This window comes from Bombina bombina, chromosome 9 (assembly GCF_027579735.1).
Source record: "Bombina bombina isolate aBomBom1 chromosome 9, aBomBom1.pri, whole genome shotgun sequence".
Classification (NCBI taxonomy): domain Eukaryota; kingdom Metazoa; phylum Chordata; class Amphibia; order Anura; family Bombinatoridae; genus Bombina; species Bombina bombina.
Window position 1 is genome coordinate 61166028 of NC_069507.1, and position 17728 is coordinate 61183755.

General features: G+C 38.3%; 1 protein-coding gene across 2 annotated transcripts in view; it reads right to left on the reverse strand.

Moving 5' to 3' along the window:
• Window positions 1–17728, reverse strand: part of VCL (vinculin) — a 120172-nt gene that overhangs the window by 13738 nt on the left and 88706 nt on the right. Inside the window, exons 17-19 of one of the 2 annotated variants that reach the window (XM_053692152.1) lie at window positions 17006–17130; window positions 16167–16352; window positions 2943–3179 (exon numbers count right to left, since the gene is read on the reverse strand). In XM_053692152.1, coding sequence (XP_053548127.1) covers window positions 2943–3179; window positions 16167–16352; window positions 17006–17130 — 548 coding nt within the window. The remainder of the gene's footprint in view (window positions 1–2942; window positions 3180–16166; window positions 16353–17005; window positions 17131–17728) is intronic. The other variant, XM_053692153.1, reaches the window with a different exon arrangement.

Genomic DNA, 17728 nt, shown 5'->3' on the forward strand with positions numbered 1-17728 from the left:
GCCATGCTTCTGTTCATTGTGGAAGCCAACATGGTCTACAAACCGTGAAACAAAAATGAGCAATAGGCATATAGTAGTAGGAAGACAGCCCTTAAGTCTTCCATCAAATAGACTTGTCAGAGCTTGCAGCCTATGCATGAAATTCATTTCACAACAGATAGGAAAAGTGCATCAGGCACCCTCCTATCTGATGCGAGATGACAACTTGCTCAAGAACAATCCATCTCTGAAAACGACTGTTGGCCAAACGAAGCATGACGTACACTTCCAATATGCTGTAAACTTTTGTTTTTTAAGGTGTTTTTGGACTAAAAATATAGACGATATAACAATATTTCCTGCTTCTACCTAGGTTCATAATTAGATATACAAAGGAATCAGTGTGTTTATTATAGGGGATTATTCAACATTGATGTGAGACTTTGTATACAGTTTAAAAAAAGGTAATGGCCAAACCATGCTTCACTTTTTTTCTCTGCCAGTATAATGTTTAAAACAAAACAAAATAAACCCATTATACATAAGTACAAATTAAATTTGAATTTTGAAAAATCTAAGCAAATTTAATTTATCAAAATGTGTAGTTCTTTGTTAATGTGACAAGCACTATAGCTATGCCTTTAGCTCCAGTTTGATTGACTTATCAGCTGTGCTTACAAGAATGTTTCTAAACAAAATCAAGTGGTAAAATAAAATGAGACTGCTCACCCAAGTAATTAGTAGACTACACATTGATTTGCAACTTATTTTTACTCATTCCTTTAACAAGTGAGAGATCAATAAGCTATTAAAAACTGTATGCAAAAAAATCTGTTTACTAATTCACTTTTTTTTGGTCCTCTGGGTCAGTGTTTCTCAACTGCGGTCCTCAAGTACCCCCAACAGGCCATGTTTCTCATTATAGCAGAACCAGTGCACAGGTGAAGTAATCAGCTGATCAGTAACCATGGTTACTAACCAGTTCTCACCCATCAGCTGATTATGTTACCTGAGGACTGGTTCAGCTATAATGAAAACCTGGCCTATTTGGGGTACTTGAGGACCGCGGTTGAGAAACAATGCTCTAGGTAAAGGCCTAATATCTAGCACTTTGTTGTCAGATAAGCAGTGCTTAGCACAGCAAAGGAGAACTGAACATATTAAAGAAGAAAATTGGCACTGATTTAGTAAAATTCAAGTTTTCAGTGGTGCATATGTATAATGAAGCCTTTAAATATCATATTGGTAGAGAAAACATGGAAAACTGTTTTTACTGCCATATTGTAAATTTGTTTCACATAGGCTTGGGCTGAACAGCACCATATTCCTGTTGTAGATTTCAGGACCATGTATAACTGCTATGTACATAATTGATTAAGCGGGTGCGTTTGCGGAGTATATGTTACGGGTAAAGTCACAAATACTGTTAATCCTAGGATTACTAAGTGGCTGTGGGTAAAGCCTGATGTAATGTAATTCGGCTGTGGGTAAAGCCCGGGGTACTGTATTCCCCCATCTACACTTTTTTTTTTTGCCCCACCGACCCTCTGGCATCCCACCCCAAGTGAATCTTTGTACTGAGTAAAAACTAGCTAAATCATCTGTATCAAAATGTACATTCCCTTTTCTAGATGCGTTTTATCTCCTAACATCTAAAATTAATATAAGTCTTGAACTTACATACAGGCCATTAAATCTAGAATCTTGAAACTATGATGAATCCTTTTATTTGTTAAAACATTTTACTAATCGGCCAAACTAAACAGGGCATTAAAAACAATAATAAGCTGCTAAGCAAATTTTTATTTTCTAGAAATAAATGGCAGGAGCAGTAGACCTCTAATATCTCTGCAGAGTTATTGAACCTTTGCGGGATTATGTGCATAGCATCTGAATGATTATCAATACATTTGCTGGTACATCCAGAAGATAATGTAAACAGAAAGGCTACAACTAAATGCTAGCTTTTACATAAGATTTCACGGTTAGCTCAATTAACCCCTTAATGACCATCAATGTACCCTGTACGTCCCTAGTCTTTGAATGGGGATTGCTTTCTTGATAGCGCTATTCCAGGATGCCTGCAGCCGGGAGGTCATAATAATGCGACCCTGCCACTCGCGGTGACACCCGCGCTTCTATGACCTGAAAAACCCTCAGCGACATACAGGGTACGTTGCAGCTGTTAAGGGGTTAATAAATGTTTTTACTGTGTGTAATCCAGCTCCTTTGTATACAAGATTTAGGCCTTCAATAAAATGTTTTTTGCACGTGTCTGCAGCACTAAAAGGAAGCAGTTTTGCAATAAGGTTATACATTAGCATGAGCACTAGATAGCAGCACTATTTCCTGTCATGTAGTGCTCATGACATGGCACGCTACCTACCTAGGTATCTCTTCAACAAAGAATAACATGAGAATCAAGCAAATTTGATAATAGAAGTAAATTGGAAACTTTTTGTTTTAATTGTATTCTCTATCTGAATAATGGGGGAAAAATGGGTTTCATGTCCTTTTAAAGACTTTATTTTATATATTAATAGTATATATAATCAATTCAGTACTGCAATTAAATACCAACATTTTAAATCACTGTAATTCTCTAAATGTGGGTATAGAAATTGGAAGTGTTTTGAAATACTTCATCTACCACATTACTGCAAGTTTGCTTACAGAGGCTTTGTTTATTACCTGCCAATTAATTATTCACCTATCAGACGATCAACCAAACAAGCAACATTTTCCAAATATACAATCTGCATACACACAAAACAAACGCAAGCTGATATCCACAGACTTTTGAAGCCATTCCTGGGTCTGCAGACACATGGCGGCACAAGTAAACAACACAAGGCACAGCAGCGAAACATTTCAGCCCTGCGCAAACCGTGTCATGGATGGAGTGAGGAGGGTGGGATGCACATTGCATGGTGGAGGATGCATGTTTGGTAACTGCTGAGTACCTTACTGGACCATTTGGTAGCCTCCCGATGCAAAGACTGAGCTGCTGCCAGCATGGGCTGGTTTACAGGCTGCCCCTCGGGCACTAACAGCAGCTCTGGCTCATAATCATCTTCCATGTCAGAGGAGAGGGCAAAATCCACTGACGCCTCCTCCTCCTCTTCCTCATGCTCCTGTTCTACCTCAGACACAACGGCTTCTCTACCATGCGGGGTAGGAGGAGCAGGGCTTCCTGGTGACTGGGAGGAATTGCAGAAGGGTAAAGAGAAGGGGGAAAGGGTTAGTACTAGAGTTACAGGTAGGATGGGAAAGGCTGAGGAATGACTGCACCAGAAGCCAAACCGTGTGTCTATTCTGTGGGATGCTGGGAAAACCGAAGCAGAAACATTAAATAATTAGCAAGTTATTAAAAGAGGTAATGAAGCATTGGGTACTTTTACGTTTTAGCAAACCACAGGGTTCAAAATACATTCCAAAGAGAAAAAAGAATGTAAAAAGAACCCAATACTCTCGCGCTACAAGAAACTGGACTTTCAAGTTGTTTCCAAACACATAACAGTTTATATAACCGAAGCTACAAATTAACCACCTATAAAGCTCTCAAAATACCTTGAAAGGTTAATGCATAAAACACATAACCAAGGACTGATTAGGTTATTTACTATGAAAGAAAAAAGAAAATTTATGCTTACCTGATAAATTTGTTTCTTTTTAGACACGATGAGTACACGGATTTCATCCTTACTTATGGGATATCGCCTCCTGGTCAGCAGGAGGAGGCAAAGAACACCACAGCAGAGCTGTATATATAGCTCCTCCCTTCCCTCCCACTCCAGTCATTCGACCGAAGTTAGGAAAAGAAAGGAAAAGCCAAGGTACAGAGGTGTCTGAAGTTTAACAAAAAATAATAACCTATCTCATAGAACAGGGCGGGCCGTGGACTCATCGTGTCTAAAAAGAAACAAATTTATCAGGTAAGCATAACATTTCTTTTCTTTTTAAAGACATGATGAGTCCACGGATTTCATCCTTACTTGTGGGATACAATATCAAAGCTAGAGTACACAGATGAAAAGGGAGGGACAAGACAGGTAACCTAAACAGAAGGCACCACTGCTTGAAGAACCTTTCTCCCAAAAACAGCCTCAGTCAAAGCAAAGGTATCAAATTTGTAAAATTTAGAAAAAGTGTGAAGAGAGGACCAAGTTGCAGCCTTGCAAATCTGTTCAACAGAAGCATCATTTTTGAATGCCCATGAGGAAGCAACAGCCCTGGTGGAATGAGCCGTAACCCTTTCAGGAGGCTGCTGTCCAGCAGTCTCATATGCAAAACGGATGATACTCTTCAGCCAAAAAGAAAGAGAGGTAGCCGTAGCTTTCTGACCCTCACATTTTCCATAAAAAAGGACAAATAGAGAAGACCAATGACGAAAGTCCTTAGTCGCTTGCAAGTAAAATTTTAAAGCCCGGACTACGTCCAAATTGTGTAGAAGATGTTCCTTCTGAGAAGAAGGATTAGGACACAAGGAATGAACATCAATTTTCTGATTAATGTTCTTGTCTGAAATAACCTTAGGAAGCAAACCAAGTTTAGTACGGAAAACCACCTTATCCGAATGAAAAATAAGGTAAGGTGAATTATATTGTAATGCCGAAAGCTCAGACACTCTTCTAGCAGAAGAAATGGCAACAAAAATAAAACTTTCCAAGATAACAACTTAATATCTATGGGATGCATAGGTTCAAACTGAGCCCCTTGCAGAACTTTAAGAACTAAATTCCAACTCCATGGAGGAGCAATTGGTTTAAACACAGGCCTGATTCTAATCAAAGCCTGACAAAAGGATTGAATATCTGGTACATCTGCCAGATGCTTGAGCAACAAAATAGATAATTCAGAAATCTGCCCCCTTTAGGGAACTCGCTGATAAACCCTTCTCCAATCCTTCTTGGAGAAAAGACAAAATCCTGGGAATCCTAACACTACTCCATGAGTAGCCTTTGGATTCACACCAATAAAGATATGTGCATCATATCTTAAGGTAAATCTTCCTAGTTACAGGCTTACGCGCCTGAATTAAGGTATCTATGACCGAATCAGAGAACCCCCGCTTGGATAAGATTAAGCATTCAATCTCCAAGCAGTCAGTTGCAGAGAAAATAGATTCGGGTGAAGGAAGGGACCCTGAATGAGAAGATCCTTCCTCAATGGAAGCGTCCAAGGTGGCAGGGATGACATATCCACCAGATCGGCATACCAAATCCTGCAAGGCCACGCAGGAACGATGAGGATCACTGATGCCTTCTCCTGTTTGATTCGAGCAATAACCCGGGGGAGAAGAGCAAAACGGGGGAAATAGATATGCTAGACTGAAGGTCCCAGGAACTGCCAAGGCATCTATCAGCCCGGCCTGGGGGTCCCTGGACCCGTATCTCGGGAGCTTGGCATTCTGACGAGATGCCATGAGATCCAACTCCGGCCGACCCCATTTGAGAATCAGGTTATTTCCGGAAGGAGTTCCCACTCTCCCGGATGAAAAGTCTGCCTGCTCAGAAAATCCGCCTCCCAGTTGTCCACACCTGCGATGTGGATCGCTGACAGATGGCAAGAATGGGCCTCCACCCACTGGATTATCCTGACTACTTTGGTCATCGCTAAGGAACTCCTTGTTCCTCCCTGATGATTGATGTGAGCCACTGTTATGTTGTCCGACTGGAATCTGATGAATTGTGCTGAAGCCAACTGAGGCCAGGCCTGAAGGGCATTAAAGATCGCCCTCAGCTCTAGGATGTTGATGGGAATGAGAGACTCTGCCTGAGACCATACTCCCGGAGCCCTTAAAAAGTCCCAGACAGCTCCCCATCCCAAAAGACTAGCGTCCGTTGTCACAATCACCCAGGAAGGTCTGCGAAAGCATGTCCCCTGGGATAGATGATCCAGAGACAACCATCATTGAAGAGAGTCCCTCGTCTCCAGTTCTAGGATTATTCGAGGAGACAAATCTGTATAATTTCCATTCCACTGCCTGAGCATGCATAGCTGCAGAGGCCTGAGGTGAAACTGAGTAAACGTAATGATGTCCATTGCCGCCACCATCAATCTGATTACCTCCATGCACTGAGCCACTGACGGCTGAGGAGTGGACTGAAGAGCTTGACATGTATTCAGAATCTTTAGCTTTCTGGCCTCTGTCAGAAAAATTCTCATGGATATAGAGTCAATTAGAGTTCTCAAGAAGGGTACCCTTGCCTTCGGAATTAAAGAACTCTTTTCCAGATTTACCTTCCACCCGTGAGTTCTCAGGAAGGATAGCACAATGTCGGTATGGAACCTTGTTTGCCGACAAGATGACGCCTGGATTAGAATATCGTCCAGATAAGGCGCCACCGCAATGCCCCGTGGTCTTAGAACTGCCAGCAGAGACCCCAGAAACTTTGTGGAAATGCTGGGTGCCGTGGCCAGACCGAAAGGAAGAGCCACAAACTGAAAGCGTTTGCCCAGAAAGGCAAACCTCAGGAACTTGTGATGATCTCTGTGGATAGGAACATGAAGATATGCATCCTTTAGATCTACCTTCGTCATAAATTGACCCTCCTGGATCAATGGAAGGATGGTACGAATAGTTTCCATCCTGAAAGATGGAACTCTGAGAAACTTGTTTAGACGCTTGAGGGGCAAGATAGGTCTGAAGGTTCCCTCCTTTTTGGGAACTACAAACTGATTTGAATAAAAATCCTGCCCCTGTTCCTGTATTGGAACAGGACAAATTACTCCCATGGAAGAGAGGTCTCTTACACAAAGTAAGAACGCCTTTCTTTTTTGCAGAGAATCTTGAAAGCAGAAACCTGTCCACTTTGAATCCCTGAAACACTATTTTCCATTGTCCACGGATTTTGAACATCTCGAACCCAAGCCTGAATGAAAACTGAAAGTTTGCCCCCTACAAAATCCGATCCGATCCTAATGCTTTTTTTTATTTTTTATTTCAAAAGAGATCATCTCCATCAAGCCAGGATCCAACAAGGCCCTCTTGTAATAGATTGTTAAAAAAATTAGACTTAGAGCATACATCTGAATATCAAGACTCTAACCATAAGGCTCAGAGAGCTGGGACAGAGAAATCTGAAAACTACGCTCCCATTTTGATAATCTCAAGGCAAGAATTTGAAATAAAGGAATTAGCCAATTGAAAGTCTAATATCCTATCCTGGATTTTATCCAGGGGAGTTTCTGACTTAATAGTATCAGACAATGCATCAAACAAAATGCTGCCGCACTAATGACGGTATTAAAGTACACAGTTGGATGCCATTGTAAGCCCTGGTGTACATCCCCTTTTCCAATTTCCGTCCATCTAACCTTTGAAAAACTCTAAGGAAAAAGTTGTTCTCTTAGCTAAGCTGGAAACTACTCCTTTCACCCTAGGTGATGTCTGCCCAGCCTACTTAGCTAAGTCGGTTATGGGAAACCCCTCTGTAAGTATAGGGAACTCACTGGACGCACTAGGATAGAATAGTGCGAAAATTGAAAATAATTCCTCTAGTAAGGATAGTTTCCACGTGGGAAAAACATACAATGTATGATATCCAAAGAAAAAACTCTGGGCGGAATATGATAGGAAGCGCAGAGCACTGCAAGTGCGCCCTAACATATTGTGAACTCTATAGGTTTGTGGCATAAAGTGACCATTGTCAACATACTCCTAAATGGCAAATGCCTTAAAATGAGAAGGTTCAGAAAAAAAAGTAATTTTTTAATAAAAATCGACACAAAAAAACGTTACTGTCACTTTAAACTTTTTAAAAAGTAACTTCTTATTTCTGTGTCAGAAACAATCCAATTAGCATGTTAACCTTGCTGTTAATGGACATCGCTATGTACATGAAAGCAACCATGTCTTGTGTAACAATTCCATATGAAAATTGCAAGGAACCGCAGAGCACTGTATGTGGGCCAGAAAAACTTTTTTTTTTTTTAAAACAAAAAATTGTGGCATGTAATGACCAGTGTCAACGGACTCCTAAACACCATCGCTTTTAGAAGGAGTATTTATAATAAAAATTGACACATGAAAGATGTTACTGTTTCTTTAAATTTTAAAGCAACTATATCTTTTGTGTGCTTCTGTTCCATCCAAAGCCACAAAGGATGAATTGAACAAAATAACAGAAATTGTTTTAAAAAATAACAGATAAAAAGAAACGTTACTGTCTCTTTAAATATTAAAAGCAACATTATTTTTGTGAGTGCTTTTCACAGTAAATTTCAAACTGTCACCTCTCCATAATGCGTGCAGGATTGAAATTAAAATAGTAAGCCAATATTTGCAGGACCTACTGAACCTCAGCTATTGTACTGAGGTGCCCATCTGTCAAAATTATAAATACTATAAAAATCGGAAACCGTTTAAAAATGCTATTGAAAAACGATTCACTTAATTCTGATACCGTGTATCACAGTGCTAACAGCACCTGCATGAGCAATAAACATCACTAAATAACAGTGTGACAAGCTCTTCCCTCCGGAATCGTAATGGAGGTGTAGAGCGAAATACCACAAAGCCTCGACAGAGCTCCGCCCCTCGTTGGCGTGACAGGACTCCATCTCCTGGCACCCTGATTGACTGTGTCCTGAGACATAACAAATGAGCCAAAAACGGCGCGAAAGCAACTCCGCTCCTCGCGGGCGTGACAGGACTCCATCTCCCGGCACCCTGATCGACTGTGCCCTGAGACATAACAAAGGAGCCCAAAAACGGCGCAAAAGCAACTCCGCCCATCGTGGGCGTCACAGCGCTCAAACTCCCGGTCGCCATTAAGATCCTTATAGATCAAACCCCGGGAGCTAGACTAACAATATAAAATAAAGTAAATGGGAGCAGAGTATGCTACCGCATGTCAGGTAGCACAAGTGCCCAAAAGAGTAACCCAAAAACACTGCTTTCTGAGACTCGCTCTATTAAAGTGCCACTCTTTCTGTTGTCACCAGAAAATAAAAAAGTTAGCCATCTCCCGATCTGCATATTTTATGTTAACACTGCCGGGGGTAAAATAACACTGCTTGTCATCCAGCCCCAGTGTCTGTATAACATAGCTCTCCCTCAAGAAGAGACCACAGTCCCATCACAATAAAGAGCCCAATCTATCTTATGCCCTTGATATGTGTTGGTCAGAAAAGTAGTGTTCACTTTCTTCTGAGAGAATGTCCCCAGAAATAATAAAGTTAGCACTTACCTTGAATGCTGTGCAACAGCATGGCAGTCCAGCAGGTGTAAGAGGTCCTCTCCCTCCCAATGCCCTGTGGAATAAGATAAGCCTGAGTTAAAAGTGTTTAGGCTATCTGGATTAGGGCAGCAAATATGTATAGGAGGCGCAGTGAGCATTATGTCCCACCAGTTCCTATTGCTTTAAAGCCACCAAATGCTCTACTGCAGAGACTGATCTGGACTAGGCTACACCCTAGAACAAAGTAGCACTCTCTGGCACTACTTTAAAAATAATAAACTCTTGATTGAATAATCTTTTCTAACACCTCACTTTACCTCTTCCTATCACTAACGTAGGCAAAGAGAATGACTGGAGTGGGAGGGAAGGGAGGAGCTATATATAGCAGCTCTGATGTGGTGCTCTTTGCCTCCTCCTGCTGACCAGGAGGCGTAATCCCACAAGTAAGGATGAAATCTGTGGACTCATCGTGTCTTTAAAAAGAAAGCAAATTAGCTTCAGTTCAGTTTATCTCCCATCTGCAGTTAATTCAATCTTTTTTTTAATTTCTAGTTGTGTTTTTAAAGAAATACTATATATTTTCACAATGAGAATTTTACCATCTTAAAATTGCATACAACAGCAAAAAGAAGAAGGAATGTGAAGTGTTTCCAGACAAAGTAATTGGAACTTGCATAACATAAATATTCGGAATACTGTGCTCTTTTTAAAATTTTGTTTGTTATATATATATATTTCCTAATACTGACCAATACACTCATTAATACAAATTTGCGACAATAAATCACATTATGTGCAGCATATTGTATTTATTTTACAAGGGAACGGGTTAAATCAACCCAATTATTAACCTGTGGGATACCCAATTTGTGTCTGTACAAATGATATTACATTTCTCATGGGTAGCCCTGTACTGAATGGTGTCTGCAAAGCTGCAGCTATTTTTAGTGTCCTAGTGTAATATAAAATTGCTATGAGACTATTCTTATGCTCTCACTTCTCATGAGATCTAGTTTTTAACTAAAAACTCATTAAACATGAAAATCACTACTTTAAAGGGACATTAAACACTAAACAAATGCTAGATAGAATGATGCATTCAAAGAAAAGATTAGTCTGACAATTACATAGATATATTTTTAAAGTTTAATTAGCTGTTTAAATACTGACAAAATAATTGTAAAGTTTTAGTGTCTATAAAACAATGGGAGCTGCCATGTTGCAACTTAGGTTACCTTCTCCACTGTGGTCAAATAGGGACAGTTAAAAATAGGTCACTAGAGTGTGCAGCCAATAGCTGTGTGGCATATAGCAGTGTTATGCACTTCCATTTCTAACAGGAACTGAAAAGCTTGCAATTTTAGAATGGAATTACAGGAAAAGGGGACAAAGTAAATAATGAAACTATATTGCAGAGTTTTTTTTTTATAAAGATACAATTAATCATTTTATATTGCCATCTCAAAGTGTTTAATGTCCCTTTTTAAGCTTCCTCTCTTTCAGAGCAACTTGTAGTCGTGTGACTTATCTATGCAGCTGAGGCAAGCTCAGGAGTATGCACGTATTTTAAGCACTATATGTATAACATTATTACAAATGCTGCAGCAATATAATGCTCAAGACGTGAACACTCCTGATCCTACTTCAGTATGCTCTCATGGAAAGAGCTAAGTATTAACAAACGAGACAAAGAAAGAGGCAAGCTTGATAATATTAGTTTAATTTTGACTTCCAACTTTGAGAAATTTAAAAAAAAAAAAAATGTTTTTGAACATTCCTGATAGAAAAATACATTTAAATGGACATTATATTGTAAAATTGTTTTCCCCTTAATGTATTTCCAATGGTTTCTTATACCAGCAGCACAATATAACATTTAGTGGAAATCACTAATTTATGATTACTTTTGTATATGAAATAGCTGTGTTTTCTCATTCAGTATTACTAGTCTTATTGTATTTAACATCTGATAATCATTTGAACGTGACTTCTATTGTTAAAGGGATACTAAACCTAAATATTGTCTTTTAGGATTCAGATACAAAGTTGCTTAAAATTGCATGCTCTAATTTAATCCTATTATCAATTTTTCTTTGTTCTCTTGGTATCTTTATTTGAAAAAGCAGGAATGAAAGCTTAGGACCCGGCCCATTTTTGGTTTAGAACACTGGATAGCACTTGCTGATTGGTGGCTATATTTAGCCACCAATCAGCAAAAGCTACCCCAGGTGCTGAACCTAAGCTTTTCATTCCAAAGCTTTCATTCCTAAAATTTCATTCCAACTTTTCAAAGAAAGATACCAAGAGAACAAAGAAAAATTGATAATAGGGATAAATTAGAAAGTTGCCGAATATTGCATGCTCTATTTTAATCATTAAAGAAAATATGTGGGTTTAGTATCCCTTTAAAAACTCAAACAAAGTGATGATCCGAGTTGTCACTGGACTTATATACACACCTTGCACATATCAGAAGGCCTGTTTCTGTGAATTGGTATTTTTCTTAGTTTAATATTGTTATTTTATTTATGTTTTAAATGGTGCCCCTATCATTTTTTTTTATTTCAAAATGTAATCATTGAGGAACTTGTTATAGGGGAGAAACGTTTACAGTACAACCCAATCATTTTCTTTTGTGATTCAGACAGACAATACAATTTTAAAAAAGGTTTCCAATTGACTTCCATGATCCCATTTCCTTCATTCCCATGGTATTCTGTGTTAAGGAGATACCTACATAAGTGACTGGAGCACTACATGTAAGGAAATAGTGCTCTTGCAAATTGATAACATTCTTGCAAAACTGCTGCCAAATAGTGCTCTAGACACGTGGATGCGCCTGAATTTCCATCCCTGCTTTTTAACAAGAGATACCAAGAGAACAAAGAAAATTTGATAATAGAAATAAAATAGAAAGCTGTTTAAAACCGCATGTTCTATCTTAATCATGAAAGAAAAAGGTTGGGGTTCGCATCCCTTTAAGCACTACAGAAATTGTGATTTACATTTACAAAAATAAAAGGAATCGTCATCCTATCAGTATCAGAAAATGACTGGAAGATTTCAACCCATATACAGGATCCTTTTGTGCATCTCTAAATCCAGATATACATTTTAGTCCCAGAATATCCACAAGTGCTTTGCGAGGACAACGCATCCCATCACCTACTTTTAACCTTGATCAAATCAGACATTACTTGGAACTCTGAATGTGTATAAAATTGCATGTTCTCTGCCAGCAGTTTAGAACAGACACTAAACATAGCAAAGCTATCAGTCACACTATAATCTTGTAGTGAGATGTCCATTTTTTTAGTCTAGCAATAAACAAACCGTTTCCAAAGAATTGTGTGTAATTTCTATAATTATGCCCATATATAGACCCATTTAACCATAACATCTCTTCGTCTACAAAAGCCTGACACTCTGTCTAATTTATGTGTACTACCACAGACAATGAAAAACCGTACGAAGATCTCAACGAATCTGAATTACGAAATCAAGATTTTAATTTACAAAATGTGTTATCTGAATTTAATTTGTCCTAAATTAAAAGGGGAGAACAACTTATGCAGCAGAGCTTTTATCCTTTTAATACATTTGAATATTAATTAGCTATATTTTAATTAATTTTTATACAAATAATTACTTTGAAAAGCAATAATAAGGTACTAGGTAAATGCTGCAAACACGTCAATATCTCACGCATATGAAAAAGCAATATTATTATTAGAATTTATTTGTATAGCTATATTTATATTTTTTTATATTTAAAGTGATGGTAAATCCTAGTGTTTTTGAAATGCTAGGATTGACCAGTGCAACAAATAGGAACTTTCAGTCATGAAGTATTATTATCATCATTATCATCATCATCATGTATTTGTAGAGTATAAAATACTTCATGCTGAAAGTTCCTTAACTTGCGTGTAGCGTATGCCACGCTGAGCGCCTCAGGTCGCCCGCAGCAGAACGCTGTTTTTTGAATGAGGTGCTGTTTCCACCTCTTAGCCAATAGCCGTGGGACCCAGTTGGCATTATGCCGGATAGCTAGCATGCTATTGGCTAAGATCACCTCACTGAAAAATAGCATTCTGTCATGGGCGGCCTGAGACGTTCAGCTTGCCGAATGCTGCAGACAAATAAAGAAACTTTCAGCATGAAGTATTTTATACTTCATGACTGAAAGTCCCCTTTAGTTGTTGCACTGGTAAATCCTAGCGTTTCAAAAACGCTAGGATTTACCATCACTTTAAAGGAGTTAAAATATATTTTTGAAAGAAAAAAAAAAAAAAGTTTCAAATGAAAGCTGTTTATCTTTAAAGAAATAAAGTGCATCTTGCCATAGCTATCATGGGGGGTGACACACTCCAAACATAGAAACTAAGATGAGTTTTTTAAGTACAAGAACATACAAAAACTATTTTAAAAATGATCTTTTAAGATGCAGCAAAAGGTAGAATAAATACATACATCATTTTTTTTTGAACGGCCTTCAATAAGATGAATTTCTTGTGTATATATTTTCAGTGATACTTAAAGGGATAGAAAGGTCCAACTTGAAATGTGCATGGGTGCATTTAAGTTTTAAATAAAAGCATTTTGCAATTTACCATTAGCAAAAATGAGTCTAGTAAAAGTCATTACTGTTTTTCAGCAGTGGCTTGTATGACACAAAGCAAGTCTTCACAGGCACAATACACACCACCGGCAGCTCTCTGAGCGCGAGTACTGGTGCACAGACCCTCACAGCATATGTGTGTATGCCGCTGAAAAACAAGAACTAGAAGCATTTTTGCTAATGGGGGTATATTAGAAAAAAATTATATTGAAATTTCTAAAGGGACAGACAAGTGAAACAAAAAATGTATACTTGTACATAGCTGTGCGTTTAACCCCTGTAAAGGCAAAAGATAAATAGTTAAAGTCATTTCTAGTGCAGCAATGCACTACTGGGAGCTAGCTTAACACATTTGGTGTGGCTATGAACAAAAACAAATGTGTGAAGCCACCAATCACCAGCTAGCTCCCAGAAGTGTTGAATATGTACATATGCTTTTCAACAAAGGATACATAGTCAATTTGCTAATAGAAGTCAATTAAAAATAAAAATGTCTTAACATGAATATTTCAGTTTAAATTTTGAATTTTGTGTCCCTTTAAAATAAAAAAACTTTCTTGATTCATATATAGCATGTGACAAAAAAAAAAAATCAAAGCTACTTTTATTATGAAATGTACTGCTCTTTCTCTCGGTATTCTTTGTTGATTAGCTATATTCCATGAGAAAGAAGTCAATTTGAAACCTTTTTTTTTTAATTGCATCTGTATCATAAAACTTTTGTCTTCCTTGTCCGGTTAAAGTGATATCTTGTTCTTACGCCTCAGATCTCTGTCGCCCGCTTTATACAGAGGTAGTAAACACATTCCTTGTTAAGAGAGGGTAGTGTTCTAGCTAATAACATGACGGCAATGTACTAGCTCATATTATTATTAGAAACTTATTAAATCTGTTTATTGCTAACAACGTGTAATATTCATCTCCTTACCACACCGGGTCTATGTAAGAAAGGTACAGTTTACTAACTGGTTAAGAGTTTTTATGTGTTCTGTGCCCAGCGACAAACCGTTTGTAAATCTCTCACTGAAGCTTTGGGGTTTTTATTCGCTGCAAACATGACACAGTTGTCCAGTGTCTCCGTTATATTTTCTGCAGAACCACAGACTCCTGCTTCTCCATTAGTTGGTTAATAATCATAAGCCGTTAAACATGCTGCCCCCACCACACAGCATTTTAATGTAACCCTTTCCTTCCCTCTACATTCTATTATCTGACATCTCCAGCTATGAACCCCACTACAAATATCTGTACAGCAATATTTATTTATAACAGTTTTCAGTTATTGTTTGACCTGCTGTCATGAGATTCCCTACCTACCGATGTGTATAGATTACATTTATAGGGTCATTTTAAAGCAAAAGCAAGATGTTCTAATTTGTTTTTACCATGTTATTTTTTACACTACACTACTCTACTAACAATGCGTTTAAACCCTACAAAAGACTAAAAGTTCAGTTTGGGAGCAGTGATACATTGCAGAACCTGAGCAGCAGATAACAGGTGATTATAGGCTACACATATATGCTGCATCTATTGAGCTCACTGGCAATGTCCTACTCACAAGCTGCAATGTGCTGCGGCTCCCAACTAGTGATTTCTCTAGGTATTTAACTGCCTTGTAGAGGTTAAACACACACAAGAGACCTTAATGCAAAAACAACAAATAAAAAAATATAACAGCACTTTATTTTTTTAACCCGGAAAGTATGCAAATTTAAACAACTTTCCAATTTACTTCTATTATCTAATTTGTATTGTTCTCTAAGTATCGTTAGTTGAAAAGCATACCTACGTAAGACCAGGGACAGCAATACACTACTGGGAGCTAGCTGCTGATTGGTAGCTGCCCATATAAGCCTCGTCATTGGCTCACATGATATGTACAGCTAGCTCCCAGTAGTGCATTGCTGCTCCTTCAACAAAAGATACCAAGAGAACAAAGCAAGTTTAAAAAAATAAATACAAGTACATTGGAAAGCTGTTTAAAGTTGCATACTCTGATACATGGGTTTCACATCCCTTTAATTTGATTTATTTCTATTACCTAGCCTCACATTTCTACCTACTTTAATCTACTAATAAGCATATCATTTTCTGGAGAGTGAAATATATTTCTATTTCTTTGAGTTTACCAAATAATTCCAAATGTAAGATCTAAAACCAGTGCTGAAATAATATTATTTATTACTAATATGCAAAACTTTTTCATAACCAAAACAACAGAACTAATTCAATTTGTCACTTCCTCTTTATTATGTTCCCTTATAATTATGAAATGTTTGCCAGTGTGAAGTGATTTTCTTTATAAAACCTTACATTTCTCTCCCATTACTTCTGAATTCACTATCGTCTTTATTTAGATCATTTCTCTCATACCATACCTTGCTCGACCATTTACGAGCTTCTTCGTGAAGTTGTCTTGCAGCTACCAGAATAGGCTCGTTCACAGCCTCCCCTTGTGTCTCCTCAGGGAATTCCTCGTCTTTCTCCTCAGGGGGTGGTGGTCTTGGTGGAGGAACCTCCCCTTCAGGAAGTGGGGGCTTTGGAGGAGCGGCATCATCTGTGAGCTAAACATGAGGAAAGAATTATTGTAAACAATTTCGAGCAGGACTTTAATGTAATAATAAAAACTAAGCACAAAATTATATTTAATGCATTTAAAATATTGCTAGAAAGAAAGAAATAATTGGAACACCTAATATTAACAGCAAAGCCCATACCAAAAACACAAAGACACAATCTAGAATAAGAATATAAAATACAAATACAAAATAAAAATAGTTGTTATTAAAGAAACAGTCTACACCTTAGTCATCTTAAAGTCTTACCTTAGATTAAATAGTCCCCTGCACCCCTTTCTATATCATGCAGTAGGAATGGTAAAAAAGTTATTTTAGAAATTAATATTGTTTCTGGCCACTTTGAAATGGCTGCCAAACTCCGCCCACTGATGACACTGTTTTTACACTTTTTTTAAACCTGCTCTTGAAAAAGGCTATATAATAGCTGAAACGCGTTGAGCTTTGTTTGACTAAACCTTTGAAGCTGTACCTGAAGACGTCCTGCTCATGATTTTAAAATAAATGATTACTTGTATTCGAATCCTGTGAGAAAGCCTGGAGGATTCTGACCAACAGAGGACGTGGACAGCTTTTATCCCTTAAAGTAACACAGCGCCGCCAATTCTGCTACATAATAACAATCTACCATAATCTCTTACCCGCAGATGTTCCAAGTCAGGTGGAGGAGGAGGAAATTCTGGCTCGGGTGGCTGAAATGCTTCTCTCACCTTGGCTACAGCTCCCAGAATCCTGTACCCAGAATCCAGGAATCCCTTCTGCAGGGCTGAAGACAATAACAATCCTTAGTTATAAAGCAGTGCACAGACTGAGAAGCAACCGACACAGAATTAAATCACTGCCATGGTTTTAGATTTTTATTATATATAAAAAAAAAAACCCACGAAAATGGACTGCACTCTCAATCTGGACTGGATACACATACCATGGCCCTGCAAAACTCACAGCCATGGGTGCTCACCAGCACTCACAGCCAGGTGCACTGCTTTCAGTGTCTCAGGCAGTTAACCTGGACAACCCTGGGTGCAAAGCCCATAGGGAAAATTACAAAACACATAGAAAGTATAGCACTCTCTTGCAAGCACACCGCTAGATTAAAAGCAAAATGGAAGTTAGTTCAAATGGTTGATCAAATGGATCAGGACCACGTCAAGGTTTCTTCCTCCCTGGGTCCCTATCCTACAGCCACACAATGCATGCTATGCTTTGGAAGGGGTGATGTTCAAATGAGTGGTGCGCTGCCAAAGACCTAGCCCTCAGGCCCAGTGAATTCTAGTTATGCCACCGAGTGTCTCATAAACTGTCTATTTAAAATAAATAATGGAATTAAATCGTAAAGTCTCTTAAAACTGCATGCTTGATCT